The sequence below is a fragment of the Anomaloglossus baeobatrachus genome, chromosome 6 (assembly GCF_048569485.1).
Source record: "Anomaloglossus baeobatrachus isolate aAnoBae1 chromosome 6, aAnoBae1.hap1, whole genome shotgun sequence".
Lineage (NCBI taxonomy): Eukaryota > Metazoa > Chordata > Amphibia > Anura > Aromobatidae > Anomaloglossus > Anomaloglossus baeobatrachus.
The window spans coordinates 142,906,543-142,930,808 of record NC_134358.1 but is presented as its reverse complement, the minus strand read 5'-3'; the positions used below and the strand labels follow the sequence as shown (position 1 = coordinate 142,930,808).

General features: G+C 41.8%; 1 protein-coding gene across 4 annotated transcripts in view; it reads left to right on the top strand.

The window, feature by feature from the left end:
- SNTG1 (syntrophin gamma 1) overlaps positions 1-24,266 on the top strand; it is a 1,064,578-nt gene that overhangs the window by 708,164 nt on the left and 332,148 nt on the right. For all 4 annotated transcript variants that reach the window (XM_075353282.1, XM_075353284.1, XM_075353281.1 and 1 more), the window contains one exon: positions 19,391-19,447. In XM_075353282.1, the coding sequence (XP_075209397.1) occupies positions 19,391-19,447 (57 nt within the window). The remainder of the gene's footprint in view (positions 1-19,390; positions 19,448-24,266) is intronic.

The following is a 24,266-nucleotide window of genomic DNA, read 5'->3' as shown; positions in this document are numbered from 1 at the left end:
CTCCTAATGTTGAAATGCAGCGACGAAATCCCTGACCTTGGCTACACAGACGCTGTCGCTGTTTTCAGGACCTGTCACCTATGGCTCTGACCCTACCGGTTTGAGCCCTTAATAGGACTGATAGAAAGTGCTCTCCCTAAGCTGTCCAGCGCTGTGTATGGAGCGCATACAGCTGTATCAGCGATAGGACTCAGGACGGAGCTGCGACAGTGATGTCTGACACCAAAGACGCAGAAGAGATAATGGCGTCCTGGAGGAAAATGTCCGGTTTTATAATGCAGGGACATGTGACATGGACATCCTATCACACATGCCGTTGCTTCTCTGGCTAAAAGTCCACTTAGCTGTGTGTGTGTCTGGGATTGGCTGACATGCTGGCCCGCCCCACAAGACGCGCGCGCTTAGGGAAGGAAGACAAGGAAAAAAAAAAAAATGGCGATCGCCATTATAGAAACAGCAGTGATCTGAAGGCGCTGTTCCCGCACACTATACACTGAAATGTCATAATAGTGTGAGTCACAGAGTGACTTACACTATTACAGCGGAAAGCCAGCTAGGAATTAGCTGTTTTTTTTGCTGCTAGAACCATTCTCGAACCTATCTGGAACTATCGAGCTTTTGCAAAAAAGCTCGAGTTCTAGTTCGATCTAGAACAGCCCCCAAAATCACTCGAGCCGCGAACTGGAGAACCACGAACCACGAACCGCGCTCAACTCTAGTATCAACCTTTTCATCTTTTTCTTGCCAGAAAACTGGTGTAGAGAAAAATACATTCTTAGCTTTTTATTAGGACCTAACAGCTTCAAGCATCTAAATATAAACTATTACAGCGGAAAGCCAGCTAGGAATTGGCTGTTTTTTTGCTGCTAGAACCGTTCTCGAACGTTTCTAGAACTATCGAGCTTTTGCAAAAAGCTCAAGTTCTAGTTCGATCTAGAACAGGCCCCAAAATCACTCGAGCCTAGAACTGGAGAACCTCGAACCGCGAACCGCGCTCAACTCTATTAAAGAGGTCATAGAGAAATTTTTAGGCAATAACAAAGACCCTGACTACAAACAAATCGCCGGACGAATGCTGAAAGCATTTCAAGCTTTAGGTTGTTTGATGAGTTTGAAAGTGCATTTCCTCCATTCCCACCTTGACAACTTTCCTGAAAATTTGGGAGCTATGAGTGAAGAGCAAGGTGAACAATTCCACCAGGACATTAAAGAGATGGAAGGAAGATGCCAGGGAAGATGGAGCATTACAATGATGGCAGATTACTGTTGGACGCTTCAGAGAGACATTACAGATGCTACTCACAAGCGTAAATGTACCAAGAGAAGCCTCACAGGGAAGAAGAATTGATTTTCGTTTGTGTTAGTGAGCTCATTGCAGTTAAAAAAATTATTTTCATGAAACATTTGTAATAAATTAATTTTATGAGTCTATTTTTATTTATTTTGAGGTATTGTCTTATTTAACATAGTTAATTAAATTGTCAAAAAACGTGATGTCCTATGGCAAAACGGAGGTCATTTTCAGATTCAATGCACTCAAAAACATGGAGATTACGTGGAATAACCAAAACAGCTCTCTAAAAAAATTTTTTGCAGACCTGTGTAATTGCCGCCTGAGGATCGGACAACAAGTATCAGCTGTCATGTGACCTTTTAAGGGAATCTGTCAGCAAGTTTTTGCTAACGTATCTGAGAGATATCTGATGTAAGCAAAAAGACCCTGAATCCAATAATGTATCTTTTAGATTACTGGGTGCAGTGGTTCTGACACAAAGGTTTTAGATTTAGCATGCATGAGAGCTCAGGGTGCTTCCCCCACCCACACCAGGCTCTGTATAAATATTGCACATTGTCATTGAGCTGCTAATTAGAGAAGGAGACATTTTGAACTTAGGCAATGAAAAAGGTTAAAATGGACACAGCACCAACGAGGAAAAATAAAATCAGATATTAGTTAGACTAAATTTAAAATAGAAAAAAGCAAGCAAATCGTGTGCATTTGGGAATCTTACGCATTTCGGACCACAAACAAAAATGTAAAAACAGTTCTTAGTCATGTTTTTAATATTTTGCTTGTGGTCTGAAAAGTGTAAGGTGCCCAAATGCACGTGATATAAATTTGCTTGCTTTTTTCTATTTTAAATGTAGTCTAATAAATATCTGATTTTATTTTTCCTCGTTGGTGCTGTGTCCATTTCAACCTTTTTCATTGCCTGCATCTTCCAGACTCAGCCTGTCTGGACCCCTTGCACCTAAATCCCTGGAGCACGCCTGTGGCATGTAAGCTGAAAACCCTTTTTTTCCCTTTTTGGCATGTTGTACTACCTGGCACAAGGCAATATAGTCCAGCAATGATAACTAACTGGTGCTAAAACAAACACTGCGAGTAAACAACACTAGGACCTTGATAATAAAGGCATCACTAAATTCTGTGTGTTAACCCTTACAGCATTCTGTGTTTAGATTACAAAACAAAAACCTGAAAGATTCTCTTTAACACCTCAGTTTGTTTAAAGCATTCTTAATTTGCAGCATTTATTTCACACCTGCGTAAAACTTATGCACAATACTGTATACACAGTACAGTATATTATTGTTCAAATTCCCTCTTTCTTTCTTTCTTTCTTTCTTTCTTTTTTCTTTCTTGTTTTCTCTTTCTCTTTCTCTTTCTCTCTTTCTTTCTCTCTCTTTCTTTCTTTCTCTTTCTCTCTTTCTTTCTCTTTCTCTCTCTTTCTTTCTCTCTCTCTCTTTCTCTCTCTCTCTTTCTCTCTCTCTCTTTCTCTCTCTTTCTCTCTCTTTCTCTCTCTCTTTCTTTCTCTCTTTCTTTCTCTTTCTCTCTCTCTCTTTCTCTCTCTCTCTTTTTCTCTCTCTCTTTCTTTCTCTCTCTTTCTTTCTCTCTCTCTCTTTCTCTCTCTCTTTCTCTCTCTCTTTCTTTCTCTCTCTTTCTTTCTCTCTCTTTCTTTATCTCTCTTTCTCTCTCTCTCTTTCTTTCTCCCTCTTTCTCTCTCTCTTTCTCTCTCTTTCTCTCTCTTTCTTTCTCTTTCTTTCTCTCTCTTTCTCTCTCTTTCGGTATATGATAAAATTCAGGGTATGAAGATCTTATGGAACTAACCAAAAGGAGATGAAAACTGGTTGCATTGGGAGAGATACAACTTCCTGTCTTGGGATGCTTAAGGCCCGTTTCACACGTCAGTGAAAAACACTGACGTTTTTCACTGGCGTGTAAAACACGCACATGTCCCTGCGTGTGCCGTGATTCACGGCACACGTGGGTTGTCTAAGTGCAATCCGGGCTCCGCTCTCCGTGGCCCGTGATTGCACTTAGAAAACAACTCACCTGTGCGCGCTCCCGCTGTCCATGGTGCTGATCGCTCCCGCGGTGCAGCATCCGGCCGGCGCTGACCCCCGCAGCAGCTGCTTCCGGGTCGGCTGTGTCGCGCATAATGAATATGCGCGACAATAATGAGCCGGCTCAGAAGCAGCAGGGAGAACGGGCTGCAGAGGACATCGCTGGATGCCGGGTGAGTTAAAATGTTTTTTTATTTTAAAAGCACGTTTTTTTCTGGCACGTATTTCACGGACCACACCACTGCGTGGTCCGTGGGACATCAGTGATGCCAGAAAAAAATGGACATGTCTCCGTGCGGCAATCACGCACACGCGGGTACGCTGCACGGAGACACGTGCAGTGAAAAAATCACTGATGTGTGAGCACATTCATTATAATGGGTCTGCGTATGTCAGTGATTCTGGTACGTTTTAAAAAAAGCACAAACGTCCCAGAATCACTGACGTGTGAAAGGGGCCTAAAGATGATGAAAATATATTGGGTCATTTAATTGTGCATGGTTTTGTGAAAATGTGCTAAGATGGAGGCCTATTTTATTTTCATCCTTGGTTATGGTATTAGATGCTTTGCTATTTGCACATTTATAATCTGTTTTTTTTTCTATGTCTTAATTCATAACTGCTGTGAAATAATTGTAAGATCATTAGCGTCCTTAAAGATGTACCTGCATCTATACAACAAAGCACATGTGCATGTTAACAAGCCACCATTTTTCAAGCTTTCTTTATCCTCATTAAGTAATTGAGATTAAAGAATGATCTGCTATACTCTATTTAATCTAGAAGTCAGTAACTTTAATGAGATTGCATCTTTCAGTAATCACAGCTATAACTTTCAACTTATCCATTAATGAATTGCTGTATATTAGAAAACTGTCCTTATATTTTACAGTCAACTTGACCTTTTTAATTTGTATGAGCTATTTTTGTATATGTCATGTTCATTTCTACATTAAAGAGAATCTTTCACCGGGTTTTCGCTACCTCATCTGAAAGCAGCCTTAGGGGTACTTTGCACGCTGCAACATCGCAAGCCGATGCTGCGATGCCGAGCGCGATAGTCCATGCCCCCATCGCAGCTGCGATATCCTTGTGATAGCTGCTGTAGCGAACATTATCGCTACGGCAGCTTCATATGGACTCGCCTGTCCTGGGATGTCGCTCTGGCCGGCGACCCGCCTCCTTATTAAGGGGGCGGGTCGTGCGGCATCACAGCGACGTCACATGGCAGGCTGCCAATAGGAGTGGAGGGGCGGAGATAAGCGGGATGTAAACATCCCGCCCACCTCTTTCCTCCCGCATATCCTACGGAAGACGCGGTGACGACGGTAGATGTCCCTCGCTCCTGCGACTTCACACACAGCGATGTGTGCTGCCGCAGTAGCGAGGAACAACATCGGACCATCGCGTCAGCATAATTATGGATTACGCCGACGCTGCACCGATGATACGATTGCGCCGCTTTTGCGCTCGTTAATCGTATCATCGAACCTTTACACACTACAATGTCGCATGCGATGCCGGAAGTACGTCATTTTCAATTTGACCCCACCGACATCGCACCTGCCATGTCGTAGTGTGCAAAGCCCGCCTTAGGTAGAAAAAGAGACCCAGATTCCAGAGAGGTATCACTTACTGTCATTGCCGAAAGTGTTGGCGCCCTTGAAATTGTTCCAGAAGATAAAGTATTTCTCCCCTAAATTTGCTGAAATTGGATATGTGTTGCCATACGCATGATTATTTCCTTTGTGTGTATTAAAACAACACAAAAAAGTAAAAAAAAAAAAAGGCAAATTAGACTCAATTTCACACAACTCCAAAAGTGAACCAGACAAAATTGTTTGATTGCTCTCAGTGAGAAAAACAAAATTATAATCCTGTAGTTCTGATACCTTTTTTTTCAGAACTACAAGATTATAATTTTGTTTCTCTCACTGAGAGCAATAAATAATTTTTCAACTGGCTAACATGGTACCAAAACTTATTTCTTGAGATAATATTGTTGACACCCACAATTTAATGTTTGTTTGCACACCTCTTGCAAAATATTAATCTCTTCTTATAATCGTCAACAAGCTTCTTACATCTCTCAACTGAAATTGTAGACTACTCTTCTTTTGTAAACTGCTGAATATTTGAAGGATGCCTTCTCCTAAAAGCAATTTTAAGATCTTTTCACAGTTGTTCAATTGGATTTAGGCACGGACTCATTGCTACCACTTCAGAACTGTCCAGGGCTTTTTTCAATCCATTTCTAGGTGCTTCTTGAATTATGTTTGGGGTGATTGTTCTGTTGAAAGACCCATGACCTAGGACACAAACCCTTTCTGACACTGGACACTACATTGCAACCCAAAATCCTTTGGAAATCTCTGGATTTTATAATGCCTTGCACACAGTCAAGAAACTTATGCCAAAAGCAGCAAAACAACCCCAAAACATCTTTGTACCTCCACCATATTTGACTGTAGGTACTGTGTTATTTTCTTTTTTGGCCTCATTCCATTTACAGTAAACAGTAGAAGGATGTGCTTTACCAAAAAGCTTTATCTTGGTCTCATCTGTCCACAAAACACTTTCCCAAAAGGATTTTGGTTTACTTACGTACATTTTGGCAAACTGCAGTCTTACTTTTTTATGTTTCTGTGTCAGCAGTATGGTTCTCCTGGGTCCACTGCCATAGCATTTCATTTCATTCAAATATCCTCAGTTGCAACCTGTCATCAATTTTACTCTGCTAGCAAGATTAGCTACAGTGCCATAGGTTGTAAACTTCTTGTTTACTTTGCGTACCATGGATAAAGAAACATCAAGATCTCTGGAGATGGTTTTACAACCTTGAGATTGTTTATATTTTTCATCAATTTTTGTTCCCAAGTCCATAGACAATTCACCTCTTTCTAAGTGTGGCAGAGACAGACAGTCAATGTATATATTAAATCAACTTCTCCCTTTTTTTCTTTTTTTCTGGTTCAAGATTTTCATATTGACCACACATGTTATTTGCTACAGGAGAGTTTGAGCGAACATTACCTACTTGAAAAGGTGCCAAAATTTGGCCCAACCATTTTTGGAGTTTTGTGTAAAATAATATCCAGTAGCTTTTTTTTCTCTTTTTCTTTATATTGTTCTAATACACATATAGGAAATAAACATGTGTTTGATAAAACGTGTAATTGCAATCATTTTCTGGAACAAGTTTATGGGTGCCAATAACTTTGACAATGATTGTAGTTTACTATATGCAAAAGTTGTGATATACTCAGTGTTCTCATATATAGCATGTAGCAGAGCTTATAAAGCTATCCCCACCCACACCATAATTCTACTTCTGCATTGTATACTGGCAGTGAGCTGCTTATCAGAGGAGAGGAGGTGGTTGGACCAAGGCTCATGTGCACTGTAGTCCATGCAGTTATGATCTCCTGATTATAAAACCTTCATTGTGTATAAACAACAGCACAGTGTAATAAGTGACACATCACAGAAATCTGTGTGTCAGCCCTAACATCAAGCTGTCCTAAGATTGCATACAAAAAACCTGCAGAAAATTATCACATACCTTTCATAACCATTGATAACTTAGCTACAAAACAATCATAAGTTATGCCTAATCAGTACGGAGTATTTTTTAAAAAAAATATTCGAAGAAGACCCATGTATTGAAAAGTTTTAATATTTTTAAACACATTTATAATGTAATTTATTTGTAATAAACCTATAAAATGAACACAAAGCTGAAGACTAAAATCTTGAAAATTGCCTTTAATATCCACCAATACATATTCTTATTCTGATTATTCATATGAGAAAGCTGTCATTAGGATCATTTAACTGAATCCTATAGTCTCATTTGACTGACCGCTTTCACTCCCAAATACAATTGAAATAAACATACTTGTCCAAACTTGAATGTTTATTTCAATAGGGAGAAGTCAGTAATCTGCTACAAACCCTTCTGTAAGGATGAAGCATATTGAAATCCAACATGTCTGATCCTGCTTTGAAATAATGGATGATGCGTAGGGTATTTTGTCAAGAGATCAAGTTGTAGAGCTGCAATGAACAAGTAAGGGTTGGAATTGGCTGATTTCAAGAACTAGTCTAAAGCCTGTTTTACACGGGACGAACCATCGTGCAATTTCACGATCGATCGTACCCGCCCCCGTCGTTTGTGCGTCATGGGCAATTGATTGCCCGTGGCGCACAAACTCGTTAACCCCCCGTCACATGTACTTACCTCCCATGCGACGTCGCTGAGGGCGGCGAAGATCCTCTTCCTGAAGTGGGAGGGATGTTCGGCGTCACAGCGATGTCACGTGGAGGCCGGCCAATAGAAGCGGAGGGGCGGAGATGAGCGGGATGTAAACATCCCGCCCACCTCCTTCCTTCCACATAGCCAGCGGGAGCCACGGGATGCAGGTAAGTGATGTTCATCGTTCCTGTGGTGTCACATGGAGCAACGTGTGATGCCACGGAAACGATGAACAACCGGCGCCATGTTTCATAAATGATTTTGTCACACAGGCCGACGTCGCAAGCGATGCCGGATGTGCATCACAAAAACCGTGACCCCGACAATCTATCGCACGATAGATTGTCTCGTGTAAAGCACCCTTTATAGGTACGATTGATGAATCCATGTGTATATATGTAAATAGGGAACTAGAACAGGGAATCAACTTAGCCAAAAAAAAAATATAGGTTAAAAAGGAAGACTTTTAATCCTATTGATAATGTGGGAAGTCTGGCTCTACTAACTTATTAGTGGTGCTCAATAGTCAAATGCTAAATTCAAGTGCACTACTAGTGTCAGATGTTTAGAGATTCCATAAGGCGAAAGTTAGAGAAAGACTAATGGTCTGGCTATGGTAATCAAATGGCTGAGTAGGCAAGAGTCCCAGTGGTGTTAACAGGTCCTGCGATGGCTTGCAATGTAGCAGAGTGTATGGGGAAAAACCCAAGAATGACCTTATGTGCAGCTGTACAGGTAGCCTTGGTGGAAGTGCTTCCATGATTACCATAGCCAGACTATTATTCTTTCCCTAAAGGGAATTTTACACGCAGCGATATTGCTAGTGATGTCGCTGGTGAAAGCACCCGCCCCCGTCGTTTGTACGCGGGCAAATCGCTGCCCATGGTGCACAATATCGTTAGGAGCCGTCACACGGACTTACCTGCTTAGCGATGCCGCTGTTGCCAGCAAACCGCCTCCTTTCTAAGGAGGCGATGCGTGTGGCGTCACTAAGCGGCCGCCCAATAGAAGCGGAGGGGCGGAGATGAGCGGGAAGAACATCCCGCCCACCTCCTTCCTTCCTCATTGCGGGCAGCCCTAGGTAAGGTGATGTTCCTCGTTCCTGCGGTGTCACACATAGCAACATGTGCTGCCGCAGGAATGACAAACAACATCATTACTGCAACAGCAGTGATAATCGGGAAAGGAACGACGCGTCAACGCTCAACGATTAGGTAAGTAATTTTGATCGTTAACAGTTGTTCGTGCGTTTCACACGCAACAACGTCGCTAACGAGGCCAGATGTGCGTCACGAATTCCGTGACCCCAACGATATCTCGTTAGCGATGTCGTTGCATGTAAAGTGCCCTTAACTCTCACCTTATGGAATCTCTGAACACAAGACACTAGTAGAGCACTTAAAGCGATCTTCTACATTCCCTAACTTGAACTGAGTCACAGAGGGAAATCCAAGGCTGCATATATAACAGGAACCTAGCTTGTATCGCTGACAGATAGATACATGTATAAACTGTGAAAGCATACTATATAGTGGGGCTACATGTATCAGACAGTGTCACCTCAGATACAATTAATATCGGTGGCTATAGAATCCCCATTTGGACATACAGATTCATTTTGTATTAAAGGCGATTACAGATTTCCTCTGTCTTCCATGGGAGTACTCACGATTCATTAGCACTGCTCTAGATAAATAATCTAATATATAAAGCTGAGTGTATGTGTGTATGTGTGTGTATGTGTGCATGTCCGCTAAAGGAATCCGTACCGTCGCATTTACAATCACGAAATTTTGCACAGACGCCCCATGTGACCAATGGAGCGTCGTAGACTATGTTTTGACAGAAAAATTTAACCCCGTGCTTTACAGTTAGGGGTACTTTGCACGTTGCGACATCGCTACTGCAAATATCGTCGGGGTCAAATCGAAAGTGACGCACATCCGGCACTGGTAACGACGTCGCAACGTGTAAAGCCTAGATGTGCCGATAAACGATCGCAAAAGCGTTGAAAATCGGTGATTTGTGTAGCGCGGACATTTCCATAATGTCGCACCAATAGGAGATACGATGTTGTTCCTCGTTCCTGCGGCAGCACACATCGCTGTGTGTGAAGTCGCAAGAGCGAGGAACATCTCCTTACCTAAATCCACCGGCTATGCGAAAGAAAGGAGGTGGGCGGGATGTTTACGTCCCGCTCATCTCTGCCCCTCCGCTTCTATTGGCCTCCTGTCGTGTGACGTCGCTGTGATGCCTCACGACCCGCCCCCTTAGGAAGGAGGCGGGTCGCCAACCAGAGCGACGTCCCATGGCAGGTAAGTCCATGTGAAGCTGCGTTAGCGATAATGTTCTCTACGGCAGCTATCACAAGATATCACATCTGCGACGGGGGCGGGTACTATCGCGCTCAGCATCACTAGCATCGGCTAGCGATGTCACAGTGTGCAAAGTACCCCTTAGTCTGTAAAATCCTGCCGCCATTAAAATGAATAGAGGTAGGAGCTATAGGTTAATAATAGCAACTGTCAGTGGTTGCTATAAGAACAAAATAAACTGTTAGTTGAAGCTTATTCGTGAGGTTATATGATGTCGGTGGAGAGATGGATAGTGAAACAGAAAAAGACAGACAGACAGAGACACAGACAGAGACAGATGGGGAAAGAGACAGCCCTGGAAAGAGACAGCCCTGGAAAGAGACAGACGGGCAAAGAGACAGTTGGGCAAATAGACAGACGGGCAAAGAGACAGATGAGCAAACAGACAGATGGGCAAAGAGACAGACGGGCAAAGAGACGGACAGGCAAAGAGACAGACCTGGAAAGAGACAGACCTGGAAAGAGACAGACCTGGAAAGAGACAGCTCTGGAATGAGACAGACGGGCAAAGAGACAGACCTGGAATGAGACAGATCTGGAAAGAGACAGACGGGGAAAGAGACAGATGGGGAAAGAGACAGCCCTGGAAAGAGACAGACAGGGAAAGAGACAAACGGGGAAAGAGACAGACGAGGAAAGAGACAGCCCTGGAAAGAGACAGATGGGGAAAGAGACAGAAGGGGGAAAGAGACAGCCCTGGAAAGAGACAAACGGGGAAAGAGACAGATGGGGAAAGAGCTGGAAAAGAGTGGGGAAAGAGAACGACGAGGAAAGAGACAGCCCTGGAAAGAGACAGATGGGGAAAGAGACAGACGGGGAAAGACACAGACAGGGAAAGAGACAGACCTGGAAAGAGACAGATGGGCAAAGAGACAGCCCTGAAATGAAAGAGTCTTGAAAAGAGTCAGCCAGGCAAAGAGACAGCCCTGGAAAGAGACATACAGGGAAATAGACAAACCTGGAAAAAGACAGCCCTGGAAAGAGTCAGCCCTGGAAAGAGACAGATGAGCAAAGAGACAGACGGGCAAAGAGACAGATGGGCAAAGAGACAGCCCTGGAAAGAGACAGCCCTGGAAGGAGACAGATGGGGAAGGAGACAGATGGTGAAAGAGACAGCCCTGTAAAGAGACAGACGGGGAAAGAGTTAGCCCTGGAAAGAGACAGACAGGGAAAGAGACAGACGGGGAAAGACACAGACGGGGAAAGATACAGACCTGGAAAGCGACAGATGGGCAAAAAGACAGCCCTGAAAAGAAACAGTCCTGAAAAGAGTCATTCAGGCAAAGAGACAGCCCTGGAAAGAGACAGATGGGAAAAGGGACAGATGGGGAAAGAGACAGACGAGGAAAGAGCAGGAAAAGAGCGGGGAAAGAGACAGACGGGGACAGAGACAGACGAGGAAAGAGACAGCCCTGGAAAGAGACAGATGGGAAAAGAGACAGACGGGGAAAGTGACAGACGGGTGAAGAGACAGACGGGGAAAGAGACAGACGGGGAAAGAGACAGCCCTGGAAAGGGACAGACGGGGAAGGAGACAGACAGGGAAAGAGCGGGGAAAGAGACAGACGGGGAAAGAGACAGACGAGGAAAGAGACAGCCCTGCAAAGAGACAGATGGGGAAAGTTACAGACGGGGAAAGAGACAGCCCTGGAAAGAGACAGATGGGGAAAGAGACAGACGGGGAAAGAGCGGGAAAAGAGCAGGGAAAGAGACAGATAGGTAAAGAGACAGACGGGGAAAGAGACAGCCCTGGAAAGAGACAGACGGGGAAAGAGACAGATGAGGAAAGAAACAGCCCTGCAAAGAGACAGATGGGGAAAGAGACAGACGGGGAAAGAGACAGCCCTGGAAAGAGACAGACGGGGAAAGAGACAGATGAAGCAAGAGCGGGAAAAGAGCAGGGAAAGAGATAGATGGGTAAAGAGACAGATGGGGAAAGAGACAGCCCTGGAAAGAGACAGACGGGGAAAGAGACAGACGAGGAAAGATCGGGAAAAGAGCAGGGAAAGAGACAGATGGGGAAAGAGACAGACGAGGAAAGAGACAGCCCTGGAAAGAGACAAATGGGGAAAGAGATAGATGGGGAAAGACACAGGCGGGGAAAGAAACAGACCTGGAAAGAGACAGCCCTGAAAAGAGACAGCCCTGAAAAGAGACAGTCCTGAAAAGAGTCAGGCGGGCAAAGAGACAGCCCTGGAAAGAGACAGACAGGGAAATAGACAAACCTGGAAAAAGACAGCCCTGGAAAGAGACAGCCCTGGGAAGAGACAGACGGGCAAAGAGACAGACGGGCAAAGAGACAGACCTGGAAAGAGACAGCCCTGGAAAGTGACAGCCCTGAAAAGAGAGAGCCCTGGAAAGAGATAGACGGGGAAAGAGACAGCCCTGGAAAGAGACAGACAGGCAAAGAGACAGACGGGAAAAGAGACAGACGGGCAAAGAGACAGATGGGCAAAAAGACAGACCTGGAAAGAGACAGCCCTGGAAAGCGACAGCCCTGGAAAGAGAGAGCCCTGGAAAGAGATAGACAGGGAAAGAGACAGCCCTGGAAAGAGACAGAAGGGCAAAGAGACAGACGGGCAAAGAAACAGCCCTGGAAAGCGACAGCCCTGGAAAGAGACAGACCTGGAAAGAGACAGATGGGCAAAGAGACAGCCCTGAAAAGAGACAATCCTGAAAAGAGTCAGCCGGGCAAAGAGACAGTCCTGGCAAGAGAGAGCCCTGGAAAGAGACAGACAGGGAAAGAGACAGCACTGGAAAGAGACAGCCCTGGAACATGACAGCCCTGGAAAGAGACAGATGGGCAAAGAGACAGACAGGCAAAGAGACAGACGGGCAAAGAGACAGACCTAGGAAGAGACAGCCCTGGAAAGAGACAGACGGGGAAAGAGACAGACGGGGAAAGAGACAGACGGGGAAAGAGACAGACGGGGAAAGAGACAGACAGACACACATAGAGACAGACACAGAGATAGAGACAGACAGACACAGAAATGAAAGGATAAGGCTGCACATCAAACTTAGATAATGGTATAATGCCTCAAGCATACGGACAAATATTGGAATATACAATGAAAAATGCTACTTGCTAATTTGAACATGTGAATAATGAATTGCATACCTGCCATGAATATTAGGAAAAAGGAGATATTTAGCAATCGCATTGATCAATGTAACTGAGCCCCAAGGCCTCGTCAAGGCATATCTCTATATTGGGGTCCCTAGCTCTGTGACCCTAACTGTGTGTCATCTCATTGCAATTAAAAACTACTATGGGTGGAGAGGGGTAACTAAGGACTTTCTTATATAGGAGATGGAAAAAACATGGCCGAAAGGGGCGGAGCTGTGTTCACATTCAGAAAAAAACTACATATAACTGAATAGGATAACTGAAGTGAGCACTAATATATATATATTATATTATGAGTGCAAGCCAAAAAATACATACATTATAAAAGGATAAGGCTGCACATCAAACTTAGATAATGGTATAATGCCTCAAGCATACGGACAAATATTGGAATATACAATGAAAAATGCTACTTGCTAATTTGAACATGTGAATAATGAATTGCATACCTGCCATGAATATTAGGAAAAAGGAGATATTTAGCAATCGCATTGATCAATGTAACTGAGCCCCAAGGCCTCGTCAAGGCATATCTCTATATTGGGGTCCCTAGCTCTGTGACCCTAACTGTGTGTCATCTCATTGCAATTAAAAACTACTATGGGTGGAGAGGGGTAACTAAGGACTTTCTTATATAGGAGATGGAAAAAACATGGCCGAAAGGGGCGGAGCTGTGTTCACATTCAGAAAAAAACTACATATAACTGAATAGGATAACTGAAGTGAGCACTAATATATATATTATATTATGAGTGCAAGCCAAAAAATACATACATTATAAAAGGATAAGGCTGCACATCAAACTTAGATAATGGTATAATGCCTCAAGCATACGGACAAATATTGGAATATACAATGAAAAATGCTACTTGCTAATTTGAACATGTGAATAATGAATTGCATACCTGCCATGAATATTAGGAAAAAGGAGATATTTAGCAATCGCATTGATCAATGTAACTGAGCCCCAAGGCCTCGTCAAGGCATATCTCTATATTGGGGTCCCTAGCTCTGTGACCCTAACTGTGTGTCATCTCATTGCAATTAAAAACTACTATGGGCAGGTATGCAATTCATTATTCACATGTTCAAATTAGCAAGTAGCATTTTTCATTGTATATTCCAATATTTGTCCGTATGCTTGAGGCATTATACCATTATCTAAGTTTGATGTGCAGCCTTATACTTTTATAATGTATGTATTTTTTGGCTTGCACTCATAATATAATATATATATTAGTGCTCACTTCAGTTATCCTATTCAGTTATATGTAGTTTTTTTCTGAATGTGAACACAGCTCCGCCCCTTTCGGCCATGTTTTTTCCATCTCCTATATAAGAAAGTCCTTAGTTACCCCTCTCCACCCATAGTAGTTTTTAATTGCAATGAGATGACACACAGTTAGGGTCACAGAGCTAGGGACCCCAATATAGAGATATGCCTTGACGAGGCCTTGGGGCTCAGTTACATTGATCAATGTGATTGCTAAATATCTCCTTTTTCCTAATATTCATGGCAGGTATGCAATTCATTATTCACATGTTCAAATTAGCAAGTAGCATTTTTCATTGTATATTCCAATATTTGTCCGTATGCTTGAGGCATTATACCATTATCTAAGTTTGATGTGCAGCCTTATCCTTTTATAATGTATGTATTTTTTGGCTTGCACTCATAATATAATATATATATTAGTGCTCACTTCAGTTATCCTATTCAGTTATATGTAGTTTTTTTCTGAATGTGAACACAGCTCCGCCCCTTTCGGCCATGTTTTTTCCATCTCCTATATAAGAAAGTCCTTAGTTACCCCTCTCCACCCATAGTAGTTTTTAATTGCAATGAGATGACACACAGTTAGGGTCACAGAGCTAGGGACCCCAATATAGAGATATGCCTTGACGAGGCCTTGGGGCTCAGTTACATTGATCAATGTGATTTCTAAATATCTCCTTTTTCCTAATATTCATGGCAGGTATGCAATTCATTATTCACATGTTCAAATTAGCAAGTAGCATTTTTCATTGTATATTCCAATATTTGTCCGTATGCTTGAGGCATTATACCATTATCTAAGTTTGATGTGCAGCCTTATCCTTTTATAATGTATGCATTTTTTGGCTTGCACTCATAATATAATATATATATATTAGTGCTCACTTCAATTATCCTATTCAGTTATATGTAGTTTTTTTCTGAATGTGAACACAGCTCCGCCCCTTTCGGCCATGTTTTTTCCATCTCCTATATAAGAAAGTCCTTAGTTACCCCTCTCCACCCATAGTAGTTTTTAATTGCAATGAGATGACACACAGTTAGGGTCACAGAGCTAGGGACCCCAATATAGAGATATGCCTTGACGAGGCCTTGGGGCTGAGTTACATTGATCAATGCGATTGCTAAATATCTCCTTTTTCCTAATATTCATGGCAGGTATGCAATTCATTATTCACATGTTCAAATTAGCAAGTAGCATTTTTCATTGTATATTCCAATATTTGTCCGTATGCTTGAGGCATTATACCATTATCTAAGTTTGATGTGCAGCCTTATCCTTTTATAATGTATGTATTTTTTGGCTTGCACTCATAATATAATATATATATTAGTGCTCACTTCAGTTATCCTATTCAGACACAGAAATGAAGACCGATAGACTGATACAAACACAGAGATAGAAATAGTCAGACAGACAAGGAAAGAGACAGACAGAGAGACAGACAGACAGCGACACACAGACAGAGACTGGGAGAGAGACAGAGAGACAGTTACTATCCCGGGCAATGCCCGGGTACTACAGCTAGTCTAATATATAAAGCTGAATGTGTGTATGTATGTATGTCCGTGATTGGCATCTACACCGTCGCAGCTACAGCCACAAAATTTTGCACACTCACACATCTGGACCCCGAAAGCATCATAGGCTATGTTGTGAGGCAAAATTTTAACCCCGCGTGTTCCCATTTACCAATCAATTTTGCCCCTATCTACATAATGGGGAAAAAGTGAAGCGAAAAGTGTATCCGCACCTCTCATTTTTCATTAAAATCGCGAAATTTTGCACAGACACCTCATGTGACCCAGGGAACGTTGTAGACTATGTATTGACAGGAGAATGTAACCCTTTACAGTTACTCTCCAAAAAACATGCCTCCATTAAAGTAAATGGAGCCTGGAACTACAGGTTATTAGTAGGAGCTGTGATTGCTTGCTGTAGGAACAAAAGACATTCATAGTATAAGAAGCTTATATGTGAGGTAATAAGATGTCGGTGGGGAGATGGATAGAGAGAGACAGACAGAGACCGACAGAGAGACAGACAGGGAAAGAGACAGACAGAGACAAACGGTGAAAGAGACAGACAGAGACAGACGGGGAAAGAGACAGACAGAAACAGACCTGGAAAGAGACTGACCTGGAAAGAGACAGACCTGGAAAGAGACAGATGGGGAAAGAGACAGATGGGGAAAGAGACAGACAGACATGCAGACAGGGACAAAGACAGGCAGACATGGAAGGAGGAGACAACCAGAGAGACAGACAAAGATAGATGAGGAAAGACACAGACCTTGATAGAGATAGACGGGGAAAGAGACAGAAATAAAGACAGACAAGGAAAGAGATAAACAGAGAAACGCAGACAGGGAAAGAGACAGACAGGAAAAGACACAAACAAAGAGACGGGGAGACAGATGGGGAAAGAGACAGACCTGGAAAAGAGACAGACCTAAAAAGAGACTGATGGGGAAAGAAACAGAGAGATAGAGAAAGACATAAAAAGAGACAGACAGAGACAGGCAGACGGGGAAAGAGACAGACAGGGAGAGAGACAGACTGGGAAAGAGACAGACCTGGAAAGAGACTGACGGAGCACATTACTTGGCCAATTTAGTTAAATCTGTGTGGAATATCTGTGGTGTTGAAATATATGTTGTGAAATGCTTCTATTAGCTTAGTTTTTGCCTTTTAAAAATTACATTTCTATCTATTTGTTTTATGGTTTTTGTGTGCAGAATAAATTTTTGTTAATACATTCTATTTTGTTAACAACAGTTATTAACCCAGGCGAAGACGGGTAGTACAGCTAGTCCTTGATAAAGGCCAAAATTGTGACCAAAACGTTGGATGGACTGTATCTAGTTGCCATAAGAAACACATTCAAATTTCACAGGAAGCAGTTTATGAATATTTTTTCGTGTAAACAGCAGTTGGAAAAGTAGTTTTTTCTGCACTGGAAATTTCTGGTTACAGCAATTACTGGTTTACAACATAATTAGTTCTCTTTGGGATTATATTAATGTTATACTAGGTTCAGAAATATAAAAGTGCAATTATTTTTAATTTTGGTAATGAACTTTGTCTACTGGTGACATCATGTGGAGATCAATCAACAATCACGCTGAAAAGAAAATCTGCACTACTGCTCTCTAAATGTACATGCTTGAGGAAAGGACCACAGTCCTGACTTAATGAAGATAGAGACCTCAACACCAAAATGACGATAAAGACAGGATCTTGATGCAATAAGTGAAGTTTTATTTTGATTAAGAAAATGTTCAACGTTTCGATGTGGCTGTCAACTGGCAGTGGGTCAGCCACATCCTCCACATACCCGGCTCTCCCACACCACCAATGTTCTTGATAAAGACCATTGGTCAGAATGTTGGCCCTTTTTCTGCCAGATTAAAATAAAAATTCACTTCGGTGCTGACTGCTGAGGTCTCTATGTTCATTAATCAACAATGGTGGATGATCACTTTCATGTGTCCTCATTTACACAGTTATGTTACATAATATGTTGCTTTAGTTTTTGCTTGAATTTTTAGAGTGAATATTTGGCAGCCACGCTTTGTATACATATTTTCATACATCCTGCATAATGCGTGTGTTATAGTGACACTAAAGGGTACTTTACACGCTGCGATATCGGTACCGATATCACTAGTGAGCGTACCCTCCCCGTCGGTTGTGCGTCACGGGCAAATTGATGCCTGTGGCGCAAGATATCGCTAACACCTGTCACATGGACTTACCTACCCTGCGACATCGCTCTGGCCAGCCATCCGCCTCCTTTCTAATGGGGAGGTTCGTCCGGCATTACAGCTCATGGCAGCCGTCTAATTGCAGCATGCCGCAACATGCCGCCCACCTTCCTTCCTCATTGCCGGTGGACGCAGGTAAGGAGATGTCCGGCGTTCCTGCGGTGTCACTCATAGCGATGTGTGCTGCCGCAGGAACGACGAACAACATCGTACCTGCAGCAGCAACGATATTTGGAAAAGGAGCGATGTGTCAACGAGAACGATTTTCCACGTTTTTGCGCTCGTTGATCGTCGCTTTTTGGTGTCACACGCTGCGATGTTGCTAAAGCGCCGGATGTGCGTCACTAACGACTTGACCTCGACGATATATCGTTAGCAATGTTGCAGCGTGTAAAGCACCCTTAATGTGTAGAAGAAAGGGTGATATATCAAGAATTTGATTCCAGTGCTTTTTTTGAGAAATGTCATGGTATTTAAAATGTGTTTATACTTTATAGCATGTTATATTGTGCAGTATTACTCCAGATATCATCCTGCTTTGTTAACTTTAGATGATGGTGATAAATGGAACCCATTCAAGTTCTCACCCTGGGGGAAAGGAATAATTTTTAATATACAGTGTGCAGATTTAACCTTCTATACTCCATGTGTGAATTAATTTTGGCGATCTCATGAAAACAATGCAAGATTTCAAAATAAAAGGTGTATGTTAGTATAAAAATATAAAAAATAGTGGGCTGGTTACACAAAGTAACTTTCCATAAAAATACTATTTCACAATTGTCCCTTAAAGACTTGGAGATAGTTTATAGTAGTGTGGAACCAAACTGTTCCTTGATGATATCAGTAAGATATGTCCACACTGAATATATGTATTAATTGGATAAATGTGTAATTCCCGAGGGTTACAATACTGATAAGCAAACAATTCCAAAGTCAAAAATTTACGGTAAATGGACCCTTACTCATTTTACTTCTATGGGATTAAAAGAAGTAGCCATTATGAAGTCACGCAAAATTATTTAAGCAGAAGATTTTGAAACCCTAATTATTGTGATGGGCAGAAGTTCCAGCAGTCAAACCCCTGGTGATCATATATTTATCACCAACTTATGGAAAAACCCTATATGGTTCTGAAAGTAAACAGTCACAACTTTCTCTAGTTGCATATGGACTGTGAATGGACAACTTATTGTTTTAAAACTAATTAATTAAAAATATTCTAAATTTTGTTTCTAGGAAAGAACAGTAGCAATACGAAGACAAACTGTTGGAGGATTTGGACTCAGCATAAAGGTACAGTAAATATATGTTAAGCAACTTTAAATATTAAAATAAATGTGCAGATGTTATTACTTCACGCCTCTGTGTATACTTTGTGTTGCGCTTACCTAGAATCCTAAAAGTCAGAGATGTCAGGCTATTAATTCACAGACAGTTACAAAATATAATAAGCTAATGTTGTATTGGGTAAAATGTGCTAACATATTCATGGTCATATGGAATAGGCCGTGTCATTTTTTTTGTATCATAATGCTGACTTTGTGTTGTAGATAAAACATAATTTCTATTGAAATAAGTACACAGAACAAAAATATCAACACAACAATTCTTTTTCCTTTTTCTTAGCTAAACAGTTTACTTTTAAGGCCGCTTTACACGCAACGACATTGCTAACGCAATGTCGTTGGGGTCACGGAATTCGTAACGCACATCCGGCCTCGTTAGCAACGTCGTTGCATGTGACACGTACGAGCGACCACTAACGAGTAAAAATACTCACCTTATAGTTGCTCGTTGACACGCTGTCCAGTTCTCAAATATCGTTGCTGCTACAGGTACGATGTTGTTCGTCGTTCCTGCGGCAGCACACATCGCTGTGTGTGACACCGCAGGAACGAGGAACCTCATCTTACCTGTGGCCGCCCGCAATGAGGAAGGAAGAAGGTGAACGGGATGTTACGGCCGCTCATCTCCGCCCCTCCGCTTCTATTGGGCGGCAGCTTAGTGACGTCGCTGTGACGCCAAACGAATCACCCCCTTAGAAAGGAGGCGGTTTGCCAGCCACAGTGACGTCTCTAGGCAGGTAAGTAGTGTGACAGGTCCGAGCAATGTTCTGTGCCACGGGCAGCGATTTGCCTGTGATGCACAACCGATGGGGGCGGGTACGCATGCTAGCGATCTCGGTAGCGAGATCGCAGCGTGTAAAGCACCCTTTAGTTACATAGTTACATACGTTGTAAAAAGAGCTAAGTCCATCTAGTTCAATCTTCCTCCACCAATTATACATTTTGTCACTGTCACTTATAACCAACAATGTTGTGTGTACTGAGGAAATCATCCAGCCCTTTTTTTAAAAGCTGTTATAGTATCTGCCATTACTACCTCTTGTGGTAGGGCATTCCACAGTCTGACTGCTCTAACTGTAAAGAACCCTTTTCTATTTAGCTGTCGGAATCGCTTTTCTTCCACTCGCAGTGAGTGCCCCCTGGTCCTTAGTATTGTCTTTGGAAGAAATAAGTCATGCACCAGTCCTTTATATTGACCACAAATGTATTTATACATATAAATGAGATCTCCTCTGAAATGTCTTTTTTCTAAACTAAACAAATCCAACTTTTTAACCTCTCATCATATGGGAGGCCTTCCATTCCTTGCATTAATCTAGTTGCCCACCTTCAAACTATCTTTTTAATATCCTTTTCAAAATGGGGAGCCCAAAATTGGATCCCATATTCCAGATGCGGCTTTACAAGTGATTTATAGAGGGGTAACAATATGTTGGGATCACGGGATCTAATCTCTATTTTTATACACCCTAAAATCTTGTTTGCTTTAGCAGCTGCTGCCTGACATTGAGTGCTGCTGCTCAGCTTATTTGTAACCAGAATACCAAAGTCCTCCTGTAGTCCCTAGTTTACTTCCATTTAATATATACGCAGCTATAGGATTACTCCATCCTAGGTTCATTACTTTACATTTATCAACATTAAATCTCATTTGCCAAGTGTCCGCCCACTTTGACATCTTAACAACAGGAGATGGACACCTATTGGTCTGAACTCTGGAGTAGATTTTTAGAGCAAAATCAAAGAAATAAGTTGTAAAACATAATAGTATAAGTTCAATGTGTAGGTGCACATTCACACTGTGGATATTAACAAACATAATCTAGGATAAAAACAAAATAAGCAAATACCCTGCAGGAAGTTAAAAAAAAAAATAGTGATAGTTCATGTACATAATGTACTTAGTTAACACTATTTTGATCAAAAAAGCACAAAAGCCATCCCACCATGACAAAGTATATCCAATTAGTACAGTCCTATCATTAGTATTAAGTGCCAGCAGGCTTCAGTAGATGGGATTGGAGCAGGACCCAGGCCTGGCTATTTAAAGACCTGTTTGTGGAAATCTATATAGACTAAATGCACAGCCAAAAAGGTGGAGCCAAGCACCTATATGTACAAAGTACAGAAAACAAAGAAATGAGCTGTAACACATTAGCATAAGGGCAATGTGTTGGTTCATGTTCACACAGTGGCCATTACCAACACAGTGTGCATTCAGGGGTATGATTTTCTTTTTTTTGGGGGCTGTGCATTTAGTCTATATAGGTTTTCATGGGTATGCGTTAAAGGCTGCTTTAGACACAACGATATCGCTAGCGATCTCATTAGCGATGTGACATGCCCAGATCATTGTTACGATTTGCAGAGATCGCTCATAGGTCGTTTTGCAGCGGTCACACGTACACATCTAACAAATGATGCTACATCGTTCAGCGATATATTGTTTGACCATGGCGGTCGTGTGGATGGTGTTCGTCGTTGGCAGGGTGTCAAACATAGCAATATGTCTACTGCGTTCCAAATGACGAACAATATTTTGGAACTAAATGACATGTCAACGATCAATGATTTTCACCCTATTTGCGATCATTCGGAGTCGCACATAGGTGTCACACGCACCGACGTCGCTAACAATGACGGAAGTGCGTCACGAAAACCGTGACCCCGACGACATATCGTCAGATAAATCGTAGCGTGTAAAGCGACCTTTAGACAGTCAGGTCTGTGTCCTTCTCTATCCCCATTTACTGAGGACTGCTCGCCCATAGAGATGTTTAATACTAATGATAGGACTGTGCTAATTGGATACACTTTGTCAGGGTGGGATGGCTTTTATGCTTTTTTGATCAAAATAGTGTTAACTAAGTACACTACATGACTATTGAGGCCTCCTTGCACTTAGAGAGGTTTAATACTAGAGTTAGGGACCATCCTGATCAGGTACACCTTGTCATGATGGAATAGCTTTAATACTTTTTTGATCAAAATAATGAAGTACCCATTGTTATTTATATATGCTAATGCTAATAACTTACTGCAGGTTATTTGCTCATTTTGTTTTTATCTAAGGTTAAAATTTTAGGGGTAAGAAGATAATGTAATTTGTAAATTGTCTATTTAGCACATTAAACTAGGCAACAAAATTTCAAAAGTGTCTGGTTCAGAAAGCAAATTAGCCATTTCTTAATGATTTTGATGTGCTAAATATGACAAATATGACAAGGAAAACTGATATTTGGCTTTAGTTTCCATGAAATCGAAGAGTTTGAATTTTACTGTTACGTAAATTAGTAAATAATTATAACATGTAGTTATTACTTCTACAAATATAAAACTGCACATGTATTGTCAAACACATTTTATTAGATATATTCAGAGGAAACTCAAGTGTATTTACATCTACTATATAATTAATTTCCATGTCTAAGTAGTTTGAACAATTATAATTTTAACTATTAATATACGTTAATGCACAGTACAAAATATGTCCTTAGTCACTGGATACTCGGCTCCTTTTTACTTATCTCTTATATTCAAGCATTGGATTATATCTCTGGTGATTGTCCAACAGTAGTCGGCAAACATCTAAGGGTTCCAATTACCCTGATATCTTTTTTTCTTAGTTGCAATTTCCTGGTGAAATTGCTCACCGTGCTCATCACTCACTGCTCCGCAGTTTGGTGCAAAGAAGTCTAGATTCGAATGCAAGAGATGAATCTTTAATGACCTGTTGCAGCCAAGATTATGATATGCCTGAAGAAGATTTTTTCCAACAGCTCTTTATCGTTGTCTGATTTGGTGTTTCCAAGGAAATTTGTTACCACTAACTGGAATGCTACCCATGCAGACTTTTCCTTGCCCCGCAGTAAACGGTGAAACTCCTCATCTTGCAAAAGCACACGAATCTGAGGACCATTAAAGACTCCTTCCTTTATCTTTGCTTCATTCAACCTTGGAAATTTACAAATGAGATACTTGAATGCTTCTGCATTTTTGTCGCTTGCCTTTACGAAGTTCTTCATGAGACACAACTTGATATGCAATGGAGGTAATAGAAATTTCTATGGATTGACAAGTGCTGAATGAAGAACATTTTTAGTCCCTGGCTGCAGTGCATTTCTGAGGGGCTAGTCTCTTTTCTTGTAGTGTTCTTGTCTTGCTCGACTGTCCCATTCACATAGGAAACAACAGTACTTTGTGTAACCAACCTAGAGACCAAGCACGAGGGCAACCAGATTTACGTCACCACTGAGGCACTGATCCTGATCCTTGTCCTGATCTATTTTGCAACCAAAATACAGCTTGTAGGCTTTCTTAACCATATGAGTCAAGTTTCGCTTTTGTGACTCAAAAGTCACCTCACTACAGATATAGCAGAAGTTATCTGCTTTATTAATACAAGTCCGAGGCATCACTGAATAATTGAACGATAATATTAGTCAACCGCTGAAGAAGCGGTGTGACTGATAGAGGGAGAACATGCGCCTTTTATAGAGTTGAATGATGCAAGTTTAATTAGGATTGCAACATCTTTCTTTGGCATCTACCATTGGTCATTTAGAGATGATGAAATACTGATGACTCAATTCACTAGTCATTTGAAGATGATGCAATATTGATGAAGCAATCCATTAGTCAGTTGGATGGTGCAAAACTGATGACACAAGGCTGATGATGTATTCCTTGCCTAGCGTTGTATCAAAGGCTGTGAAAAATATCGACACACCTCTGTATCATAAAAGCTAGAGACAATTTCACAATTT